At 32.6% G+C, this 12,426-nt stretch overlaps 1 protein-coding gene across 2 annotated transcripts; it reads right to left on the bottom strand.

The window, feature by feature from the left end:
- Positions 1-1,013: 1,013 nt before the first annotated feature.
- Positions 1,014-5,545, bottom strand: LOC129873291 (eukaryotic translation initiation factor 6-2). 2 transcript variants are annotated; one of them, XM_055948357.1, is made up of 8 exons: positions 5,393-5,545; positions 4,621-4,671; positions 4,446-4,542; positions 3,996-4,081; positions 3,850-3,894; positions 2,448-2,578; positions 1,775-1,885; positions 1,014-1,455 (listed from the first exon to the last, which is right to left on the bottom strand). In XM_055948357.1, exons 2-8 carry the CDS (start codon positions 4,628-4,630, stop codon positions 1,198-1,200), a joined length of 738 nt encoding a protein of 245 aa, XP_055804332.1. In that variant the 5' UTR covers positions 4,631-4,671; positions 5,393-5,545; the 3' UTR covers positions 1,014-1,197. The 2 variants fall into 2 exon arrangements, with proteins under 2 accessions (XP_055804332.1, XP_055804331.1); XM_055948356.1 differs by lacking the exons at positions 4,621-4,671; positions 5,393-5,545 and having other exon boundaries at positions 4,446-4,579.
- Between the last annotated feature and the right edge of the window lie 6,881 nt (positions 5,546-12,426).

The raw sequence follows: 12,426 nt of genomic DNA, 5'->3' as shown, positions 1-12,426 counted from the left end.
TCAATCTCAAATAGGCTATCTATTTACACATGGAGGAACTGCTATATCATGGTGATCTACAAAACAGTCTATTGTTGCTACTTCCTCAAATCATGCTGAAATAATAGCAATTCATGAAGCAAGTAGAGAATGTGTGGTTGAGATCAATGATAAAGTTCATCAAAGAAAGATGCGGCCTGGAAAATGATGTCAAAGTACCCATAGTTATATTCGAAGACAATGTTGCATGCATAGCTCAATTGAAAAGTGGCTTCATAAAAGGAGACAGAACGAAACATATTTCACCAAAATTATTCTTCACAAATGATCTCCAGAAGAATGGTGATATTGATGTACAGTACAACAAGTTTGTTCGACTGATAATCTTGCAGATTTATTCACAAAGGCATTACCAACATCAACTTTTGAGAAGCTAAGGTATACGATTGGAATACGCCGTCTCCAAAATATCAAATGAAGTTTTCATCAGGAGAAGTAAAATACGCGCTGTACTTTTTTTTCCTTAACCAAGGTTTTTGTCCCATTGGATTTTCCTGGTAAGTTTTTTAATGAGGCAGCACTCAAAGCGTATTATCAGATGTGTGTGCTCTTTTTCCTTCATTAGGTTTTTTTCCACTGATTTTTCCTAATATGGTTTTAATGAAGCACAATATCTATGGGTATTCAGAATAGTTATGTATATTGTTCATTGTAAAGCTTTTGATGAGACACATTTCACATGGGCATTCAAAGAGAAGTGTTATAACGTAATATGTGGTTGTCCATGTCAAGCCGCTATTTTTCTCCCCATTTTTGCCTTCTCCTTTTTCCTCAACCAAAAGTTGCCCCCTCTCCCCACACACACACTTGCTAAATTTCTTCATTTGCAGTGGCTATTTATGAAATTTAAAACATGAAAATACTCCTTTCTCTTTCACTTAATGTTTCTTACTATTTCTCCTTTTTATCAATTTGCTAAATTAATTTATTTATAACAAAACTCAAAATAAAACACTATCAATAATAAGGGTATATGGAGATAAAAATTTCTTATACTCAAATGTACTACATTATACACTTGAAAATCAGAAAACACGATAAGATTAACCATAAATCTGCATTATCAAGTGAGACCTTTTAACATAGGAAACACAAAATTAAAGTAGCAACTCAAACTTCCACACAGAATTTTGTAGTACATGCAATTTAAATAATAACTCAAACGTAACTGTCGATCAATGATTTCCTCATCTCATCAACAATAGCAGTAGGTTGAGCCTCTCTTAGCTTGAAAACACTTTCAATAACAGACAACTCTGTCGCAGTAGTGTCTGAGCCAGTAAATGCTGTCCAGTCATTGACAGTCAATCCAGCAGCAATCACTTCACTACCACGGTTCACGGTTCCTGCAACCAGAGGAACTTGAAGAAGAGTTGAAAGCTCATCCAAGTCTTCAATGGATGTATGAGGATGTACCTGCTCCAACAACAAGTCTTAGCAAAATGAGGCAACAAAACAACATATTTATATTTTAACCCCCACACCTGTAAAAAACTTGCATTTATCACATGGTGAAAACAACCAGTACCCTATTTTTACACCAAACCATATGAATCTACCCATAGCTAAGTGACAAACTGAGGTCACACTGAGCATAATTAATGGTATGATTGAGTGATAATAGTGTATGTGAAAACACTTGTTATGCATCCATTTGTGTCGATACACCAGGAAAGTTCCTCCAACACCCACCCACCCCCACCTTGGTTCCCTCCATTTAACATTGTTTACTTACCAAGCCTCCAGTGTTTGAGATAGCACAATAGCTACCAACGAGAATATTCCCTGCTATTGTTTGCCTGAAAACTTCCACACCAAGAACATCAGCAATCATCTCTTCAGTTTCCTGACGAATAACATTTTATAATCTTAGGTGACAGAACCTTATCAATGATAAGAATAGCAACTCGCAGCTTGCAACTAGAGCTCCATGAGGATAATGATATGCTGAGGTAAAACAATAGGAATAAAAGAAGTAAAAGTAAAGGATGAGGGCACTAATGTGAGGAGCATAAACACATGACCTAGGAGTAAATAAACAAAAACTTTTTCTGAAACAAAGTTGAGCAAAATATATTTAAGGCAGAGAAACTTCTACAGACATTGTAGAATTATACTGCATTAATAGAGGGTATAATTTTTGACGAACTTTTCTCCCATAACACATTCCTGAACATTGGAACAACACTAATGCGTTATTCTATGACAAGGATTAACTTGCGTAAACTCACGAGTTATTGAGCTCTCTGTATAAGAAAAACTATAGACGAGATGCCAACCATGTGTATCCAAAAATACACAATAATTGACTTATGCCACGACATTAATAAACAGGGAGGGGAATAACCAGCAGAGATCTACACTATCATTCCAATTTGTAGCAAAAAGTAGCCAAACAGATTGATTACCTTGTCAAGATCTGTATGCGTCAGAGCAACATGATCATTACATGCTATGCAGTTTCCCAGGGCAGATAATCGCTCATCAATGCGCTGAACCACAACTCCATCCGGCAAACTGTTCCTCAAGTGCTGAAGTTCTTCCAGAAGAAACATAAATAAGAAAGAAGAACCAAAGTCAAAGATGTGAGCAGATAGAAGTCAATTCATCTTTAGTGGGAGGCAGAACTTAAATATTTCACGCAAAACTTCTGTCACACTAAATGAGCATGGGATATTGAGTGATAATTAAGCACTAGTATGTTGAAGTTCTTTTGACACATTACCATCTTCACTATTGTTGTCAATCAACTGCTCCTAATATTTAAATTTAAAGGAAATATGAAACCAGAAATGCTACACAAGAATCACACAATCAGGTCCACATTGTCGTCTTCAATCATACATCATTGCACATTGTTGAAACTAAACATAGTTAATATAGTTTTTGCAGTAGTCTCACGGACTCAAGCCTAGTGCAATAGTTAAAGGGCTGCAAATGTTGTATACAAACTTCTCTTTAAGAATTTTTTGCCTTCCTAACCCCACGTAGTTAAAAGGGCCAACGACTATCTACAACATGTGATGTGAGATATATACAGTTCCTCAAAGTCTCTGTTCAAACAAAGTGATTGAAAATACACATATTTGCACAGTGAAATATTAGATTGTCTGGATAAATAGCTACGAGCTGCAACTTCAATTGTTAAGTTTTTTTCACCATATTTAATGGATTCAGAACTTCGGTCAATTTAGGTCAAAGCCCTTATTTTTTCTTTTGAAGGTCCAAGACCCTTGTTTTGTTACAAAATCTAGTACATATTGTAAAGTTAAACATAGGCATCAAAATTGTTATCAAATTCTCCAAATTGAAATTAGCCAACCCAAAATGACCTAAGTTCACATGATAAACCCAATTGAACAAGTAAGTCAAGAAAGGTAGTACATACTAAGGACAAAAGAAATATAGGTAGAATATATATAGGGATCAAAGTATAACAGATGATTAAACCACCAAAAGAATCTCTAAGAGTTAACATTATAACAAATGGCTGTACAAAACACCTAGGAACCCCAAGGTGTGGCCAAGAGGTCAATGAAGTGGGTGTGAACTTTTGATACTAGGAATCGTTCATATCCAAGCACACCGCCATGGAATAGTTGAGGTGCATATAAGATTTCTCAAAAAATAACACCGTTAATTAAAAATAACACAACACATAGAAACATGGATTTCTATCTATTGAATACTTGTCCAGTTAGGAATCTCTACCTCAAGGATTTACAAATGTAAAACTTGCTGAAATATACTGTTGATCACATTATCGCAAAGAGGAAAGATATTTTTAGAACATGGAGAATATATTATTACCTTGATCTGTAGTAGTGTGAGGCAAGAGAAGACCCTTTTTGTTTCCTGCACAAAATCAGAGAAGTGAAAATTAGTTACCCCCAACAGAGATTCACTGAGAAACTAGATGTTAAATTTCCAAGATCACTAGAGTTGTTGTTAAGTACCAGCGCAGAGTCTTCCAATTATCCTCGTTCCTCCAATAGAGGTTTTAATCACTGGGATAATGCCTGATAGCTCAGACTCAAATGTGCTGGAAAAAATATACAGACCACATCATTTTCATTAAGTTGAGAACCTGGATTATTACATTGGGGTAAAACCTCTAGCTTTTGTGCCAAGACATTGGGGTCAATTTTTAAAGTAGCTAAATAGGGAACGAGGAAAACACTGGGAAGGGGGCATCAGAAACCTATCCCTTTCCCACTTTCTTCATTGTCATTTTCAACATTCCTAGCTCAACTACTTATTCAATTTTTATCTCTGATTTCCTTGTTCTCATCTAGGAAATTCTGAACACTGGGTTCCAATATTTCGTTTTCAGATCTTTTAGTTTCAAACTAAATAACTTTCCAATATTACCAAATACAGATGACTTGAAGATTAAAAAAACGAACCTGTAGAAGTTTTCAGAACCCCCAATAGCTACCAAGCAATATGCATTGGTCAGCTTTGAGAAAACACCAATGTCACATGAATTTTCAAATTGAAGCCCTGCAATCATGTAAAAAATCATTAGATAAATAACTTTAACAAAGTTAATATCCAATTTGGCATTGACTAATTACTCACTAGTAGCCATTGCTAGTTGGAAAAAACAGAATTGCTAGGAGCTTGGAAGATCTGTCAATAGCCAAAAATGACACACAAATATTAACACGGAAGGAAGATAACTACAGAAAATTCTCCAGTAATATGGTCTTCAATTAATAGATCCTATCCTCAATACCAAACTAGTAGAATTCAACTTTATGATCCGCTATGTCAATTCAGCTGTATTCTTTGATGGTTTCGGTTTCCTTATGAAAACATCAGTTTTGTTTTGGTATAGACGGTATTACTTGAGATGAAAAGTATGCAATAAAAATTTCTCTAAATGCTAATTTCAAAATAGTTAGAGATATGGAAAAATCATTAGAAATTTGACAAGCACTACATAAAAATTTAAATCTTTGAACTTAACCTTTGTTTTTCTTCCTTCATTCAAAAGAGAACCAATAACACTAATAACCAGACAACAAAATCATCTAATTAATAATCAGAATATCACCAAAAATCTACGTGCCAAGAACTAAATAAAAATTTCATCTTTGAACATTTTTTTCTTCCTTCATTCGAAAAATAAGCAAAGTCTTTCTAATCACCAGATAAAAAAATCATGACAAATTAGGAGAGATTATAAAAATGCAAATTAAACTTGATATATCTTTGTTTATGTAAATAGGAGCAGCCCAAAAGCTGAAACCCTATTCAAAGTTGATATTCTACCGCAAAAAAAAAATGATGATTAGGGTTTTGCGTGGTGGGAAAGAGGAAAGTAGAGAGAGAAAGAGAGGAACTTTACAATTGAATTTGGGGAACTCAGCGGCTGAAGAGGTTAAGTGGTGAACGTTTGCAGCGATATGATTATTGGAGAGAGAGAAAGAGAGGGGAAGGAATAAATAGAAGAAAGTTGGGCCGAAATAAAATTAGGATTTGGGCTTCAATTTTCTTGAACCCCAAGTATCGTATCACTTCCATTTCTTAGGTCAACTCAAATTTGCTAATCAAGAAAACTGATCATAATTTTGACACGTGAAAAAAAACATCTTCTTCTATGTTGTTTTTAAGTGAATATGATACAATTTGGGAAAAAAGTATTGTCAATAAGGATTAGGCCCATTGGGTCAATCCGGCCCAACCTGTAATTTGATAGCGCTGGACTAAGATTTTTAGAGGTCATTTAAAATGGGATAATTACACCACATGACCATTCGGTAAAACTAATTACTAAAAAAATGGTCATTCACTGTATAGGTATGTATAGCCAGTGTATATTTCATGTATACTCAAGCTATATTCAGTTTTTGAGTGAATCGTAATGTATATTTAGTGTATAGCTCGTGTGTAAGTAATGTAAATAAAATATGACTATATTTATTGTAAATTAATTAGTTTATTGTATATATTTGAAATTGTCCCTTTAAAAATAGGGCTATTTAGCCCGATCCGGATAAACTCGCTCGTTTATAGGGCTTGAGCAATGTAGATTGGGCTGGTTCGTGGATCAAATAAAAATAAAGTGAAAATTTTATAAATGACAGTTATAAGATACTTTATTATTAGTTATAACATGATTGTTTATTTTTCAAGTACTAACAGTAAAATACTAACAGGTTATAACATTTTTTAAATATAATTAAATAATAAAAAAATTCAAAAAAAAGTAATAAATTATTAAATGTATTAATGATGATTTATAATTGGTATAAAATCAAGAGACTATAACTGATTATATATTTACCTTCCATAAATTACTTAAATCAGTTCAAACAATTGTTATTTGTCTTTCTAAAAGATTTTTTTTCTCTATGATCTTTGTTGTCTTCTCTCTCAAACATTTTTTCTGATTTTTATTCTTATCGATTTTCTATTTTTTTTATTCTTATCGATTTTCTATTTTTTTATTCTTATCGATTTTTTGGTTTTATTCTTATCGATACTGGAAGACTACACTTTAGGAATTTGATTAGACTAAATTTTAAAATTTTAAAATTTTTTAGCTAATAAATAATTGTATTTTTAGGTGATATGATAATTAACCCCTCATCCAATAGATTTTTTGTGTACAAATTTGCTGTATAACTTGAATTTCAATGTTGTAATAATCCTATGGTTAGTGGGTTAGTATTGTATATATTATGTTAGTGGATTTCAGTAACACACTAACAAAAAATTCAGAACTAAATCACGTTGTAATGCAATTGGTATCCAACTAAAAATCTGAAGTATAACAATGTGTATTTTGTGTATGCAATTGGTTTTAAAGTTGTATGCAATTGGTATCCAATTAGGATTTCAAATGTATATTTAATTATTACTAGTATATTTTGTGTGTAAAATATTTTTATTGAATTGGTATATAAATTGACATCCAATTATAATATAGATAGGGACATGCAAATTTCATACTAAATTCATCCAAAATATACAATGTATATAAAATTAGTATCTACCTCTAGGGCTGTACAGGGCAAACCGATAAACCGCACCAAACCGACAAACCGAACCAAACCGGAAAAAAAACCCGACTAGTGATTTGGTTTGACTTGGTTTGGTGTTTGGAAAAAAAACCCGACCATTATAGGGTTGGTTTGGTTTTAACTAAAAAAAGTCAAACCGAACCCAAACCGACCCGATTATAGATATACTACTTTTAAATTATGTTATACATAAAAATATTTATTAAAATGTAATTTATAAATATTTTTTTAAAATTTTTCATAATTTTTGTTTTCTTTCTTACATTTATATTTGGACTTGAGAAGGTCATCTAAATAATATACAAAAAAAAAACATCTTATAAAGTTATATTATAAAGTTAAAACTTCAAACAATGTTGTGCCTCCATCTTATATGTTGATATTTTGTACTAGAACTCTTTTTAAGAAGCACTGCTCTGTGCTTTTTATTAGATACTATGAAAAATCCGAAAAACCCGAAAAAACCCGAAAACCCGAAAAAACCCGAAAAACCCGAGAAAAATTGATATCGAAAAACCCGACTTTTATTGGTTTGGTTTGGTTTATAGATTTAATAACCCGACACAAATGGTTTAGTTTGGTTTGTAAAAAATCCGAACCAACCCGGTCTATGTACACCCCTATCTACCTCAGATGTCAATGTTGCAAGCTTTGAATGATCGTACAAGTGTATACAATTGTATTTAAAAAAATGCAAACTGCATACTAAATCAGTAGGAAATTTGGTATACATGTGATTTTATGTCAAAAATAAAAGCAAAAATACAATATCCTAAAATAAAAAAAGAAAGGAATATATGAGCATATCCTCTATCTATCAACTGATTTTCTGGATCTCGGCGTAGAATAATTAGTAGTATCAGGAGTATGGTTTTTGATATGCGTGATCCATCAAATTTGCTAGCAATTGTACTGTAATCTCGCTCTCACTAATTGCGCCATCACTGTTTTTGTATATTCCATAATGTCAGAGAAAGATATATCAAATTTATACAAATTTCGTGTCAAATACTTACACAATAAAAAATTGCATACCAATTTAATACAAACGGTAAACAATCTATATATAAACACAATATACCAATTGCATGCCACCTATAAACACAAAGTTCACTTTGCAACAACTAAAAACTCACTACATATTATATACATTAAGAAGGTCAGGTCACATATTATTATGCCAATGAGTATAAATATAGATATTCAATTTAAACTTGTGTGGTTCACAATATATACCCGAATTCATAATAATTTCATGCCAACTAAAAACACAAAATTTATACCAAATTCATATCAATTTCATGTCAACTACAAACATAAAGTATACCAAAATAATACCAACTTCATGCCAACACAGAATTCACTGTCAATACAATGACAACTATATCTGTCATGACAAAAATCGGACATGATGGCACTCGTCCTATCCCACCAGGACAAGTCAGTCTAAACCTCATAATTTACGAAAATAAATGCGAAACTAATTATATAGACAAGATAAAAGAAAGTAGAAGACTTAAACGATCTTATATAACCCCCAAAATCTGATTGTCGCATGCACAAGCCATTAGTAAATGTAGAACTGAAGGAAAATACAAGTCTCAAATGTCTCAAATAGAACAAAGCATAAGTAAAGGGATAAGGGAGATCGTCGGACGTCAATCAGCTACCTTTCAATGTCACCTTCAAGCTTCGGATAAAAGGAAAAGACTCAAACTGATAGTCCGGGCTCAGAATCTACACAAGTGTAGAAGCAAGGAGTGAGTATTAAACAATACGGTACTTAGTATGTCAACATATAAAGCTAGGCAAATCTAATAAAATTCGAAAACTCCTTTCATCCCAACCGAACCTCCATAACTACAACATGCACAGAAATTCAGCTCAACCTAGATTTCACTATACACAGTTCAAATATGTTCCACAATCATAATTAAATCATCACAAGACAGAAATCACAAGTATTTCATGAATCAAACACAAGAATCAATACACCACAAATAAGTATGCAAAGATGCTCATACACAAACAAGAACCGAGCATCGCTCATAATCGTCGACAATGACATCGGTATCACACTCTCACCAAAAATGACCTCGGCAACACACTCTCGCCGAAAATGACCTGGGCATCACACTCTCGTCGAAAAAGACCTCGATATCACAATCTCACCGGAAATAACTTCGATATCACACTCTCGCCGAAAAAGACATCGGCATCATAATTTCGCCGAAAAAGACCTCGGCATCATACTCTTGCCGAAAAAAACTTCGACATCACAATCTTGTCGAAAAAGACCTCGATATTATACTCTCACCGAAAATAACCTCTGCATCACACTCTCACCGAAAATGACCTCGGCATAATAGTATTCAAGAACAAAATGCAATCGGAATGCTTACACAATAATGAGGAATGACAAGTTCAAAAAGTTGATAATCACAATGAAACTATCAAAGCATTTCACCAAATACACATCCATATCGAAATCAAGGCATTTCACACTTTCACATCACAAGATTAGCACACCTTGTCTTTTGTTAACCCTATCTTTTAACTTAGGTTAATTCATGTAAGAAAACAGTCCACTAACTCCTTCCCATTACTTCCCAACAAACATAAGAAAGAAAATTTGGGAATTCTACAAGATTTAATGGAGTTTTAAAAGTCCACTTACCTTAATCAAATCACGATCAATCAATCACTTGAGTCTTTCCTTTCCGAAAAGTATCTGAAAATACCACAATCTAATCCAATAAATAATCATAATAAGATTTCGAAACTAACAATACTCGTGTTACTATATGTATATCCTAAACCCAAAAACTCACTCAAATCTATAATTAATTTTCTAAATCTCAAGCCTAAAATTAAGTCTTAATTCCTCCAATTAGCATAAATCTAATGATATTCATATACTACAATACACCTAATATTAAAATACGTTAAAATTTAAACAATAATAAGATGGCCATAAAAAAATCTGGAACCGAAACTCAATACATAGCCATTAAACTACGAAGCAACTCATATTGATTCCATTTTACTATTTTAATCATTACCCATCATTAGGGGTGTACATAGACCGGGTTGGTTCGGATTTTTTACAAACCAAACCAAACCATTTGTGTCGGGTTATTAAATCTATAAACCAAACCAAACCAATAAAAATCGGGTTTTTCGATATCAATTTTTCTCGGGTTTTTCGGGTTTTTCGGGTTTTTTTGGGTTTTCGGATTTTTTCGGGTTTCTCAGATTTTTCATAGTATCTAATAAAAAGAACAGAGCAGTGCTTCTTAAAAAGAGTTCTAGTACAAAATATCAACATATAAGATGGAGGCAGAACATTGTTTGAAGTTTTAACTTTATAAGATGGTTTTTTTTTGTATATTATTTAGATGATCTTCTCAAGTCCAAATCTAAATGTAAGAAAGAAAACAAAAGTTATGAAAAATTTTAAAAAAATATTTATAAATTACATTTTAATAAATATTTTTATGTATAACATAATTTAAAAGTAGTATATCTATAATCGGGTCGGTTTGGGTTCGGTTTGACTTTTTTTAGTTAAAACCAAACCAACCCTATAATGGTCGGGGTTTTTTTCCAAACACCAAACCAAGTCAAACCAAACCACTAGTCGGTTGTTTTTTCGGTTTGGTTCGGTTTGTCGGTTTGGTGCGGTTTATCGGTTTGCCCTGTACAACCCTACTCATAATACACAAACAATCACAAATTTTGTCAAGATTCCATTCTCACAATCAAACCTTTCCACAAGCTTAAGCTATATAAATCTGATCTTTAGACATTAGGTACTCATCACTGGAGAATCAAATTTATCTGACCCAAAGAAAAAAAAATTGAATAACTACCTAGCGCGCGATACACCCAAGCATACAGAACCTCTAACCAAACTATCAGAAATGCTAGATCAATAGCAGTGATTGTAAACAACCCATAAGAGCGGCAGAACTTTTGAGCAAAAAACCAAATGAAGATTTAGGGTATGCTTAAATTGGAAATAAGTTACTTAATTTTGAGCTTTCATGTGTTTCTCTATTTAAATTAAGGGCAAATTTGTGTTAAGTATAATGAGAAGGGTATATTTGGACTAAAAGTATAACGAAGGATATATTTAAATTATTTCTAATAGTAAAGGGGTTGATCATTTTTCGGAGAACGCATATAAGAAGTGTTACAAACTAATTTCAAAAATCTTCATAAGTTTGACGAAATAAATTTTATTTTTGAAAAAAATAGAGCGTCGCCACTAAATTTTTAGGAAATTAAGAAAATTGTTTTTTCTTTTTAAAGGTAATTTCAAAAACCTATTAACTAAACTAGAGTTGGGTAAGGGTTCAAGTGATCCTAAGGTTTTAAGCACCTTAAAGCAGTGGCGGAGCCAGAAAATTCGTTAAGGGTGTCAAAATATAATAAAAAAATAAATATTGTTAGTAGAAGTAGAACACACAATCTCAAACAACTATTGCAACTCCTTAGTCACTACACTAAACCTTCAACTTGTGTTAAAATGTGTCAATACTTATATATATATTTATTAAACCAAATTTTTAACTATATATACAATGTAATTTTCCAACGAAAGGGTGTCGCTTGACACCCATCGGGCAAAGTTAGCTCCGCCCATGCCTTAAAGGATTCACTAACATGCAGTTGATCAACAAATTATATATTTGGCTAACTTTGAAAATTCTCTGAGTTCTTTTATGAGAAATCTTATTTTTTTTAAAAAAGAATGAGTTGGTATAACGTAATATGTGGCTATCCATGTCAAGCCATTACTTTTCCATTTTTTCCTTCTTCTTTTTCCTCCACAAAAAGTCCCCCCCCCCTTGCTAAATTTCTTCATTCGCAGTGGCTATTTATAGCCACTGCAGTTATGCAATTTAGAACACGAAAATGATCCTTTTCTTTCTCTCTTTCTCTTATTGTTTCTTACTATTTCTCCTTCTTATCAATTTGCAAAAATTAGTTTATTTTATAACACGTTATCAGCATAAACCTTCATCACTTTGAGCTATTTTTAAAAAGGTAACGAAAGGGTAAGAATTTTATTTTCTAAAATTGTTGAATATCTCTAAATTAGAATTTATTGCTCTTGATATATTTGGAAAATGCTATTCATCATGGGCACTAGATACCGAAATACACCTAGAATCGATGGATCTGACAAACACTATCAAAGATGACAATATGACATCTTGTCAAGACCGTGCCAAAACCATGATATTTCTCCGTCACAATCTTGACGAGGGGTTAAAATTACAGTACCTCACATTAAAAGACTCCTTCAAACTATGGAAGAATCTAAAAGAGAGATATAACTACCTGAAGT

Source organism: Solanum dulcamara, chromosome 11 (genome assembly GCF_947179165.1).
Source record: "Solanum dulcamara chromosome 11, daSolDulc1.2, whole genome shotgun sequence".
Lineage (NCBI taxonomy): Eukaryota > Viridiplantae > Streptophyta > Magnoliopsida > Solanales > Solanaceae > Solanum > Solanum dulcamara.
This window is presented reverse-complemented; position numbering and strand designations above follow the sequence as displayed.

Coding starts and splice junctions, on each gene's coding strand:
- LOC129873291 (XM_055948356.1), bottom strand. CDS start 4,564: ATGATTTTTTACATGATTGCAGGGCTTCAATTTGAAAATTCATGTGAC. Junction 2,579..3,849: donor TCACACTACTACAGATCAAG/GTAATAATATAT, acceptor TTCTTCTGGAAG/AACTTCAGCACTTGAGGAAC. Junction 1,886..2,447: donor CGCATACAGATCTTGACAAG/GTAATCAATCTG, acceptor GTTATTCGTCAG/GAAACTGAAGAGATGATTGC.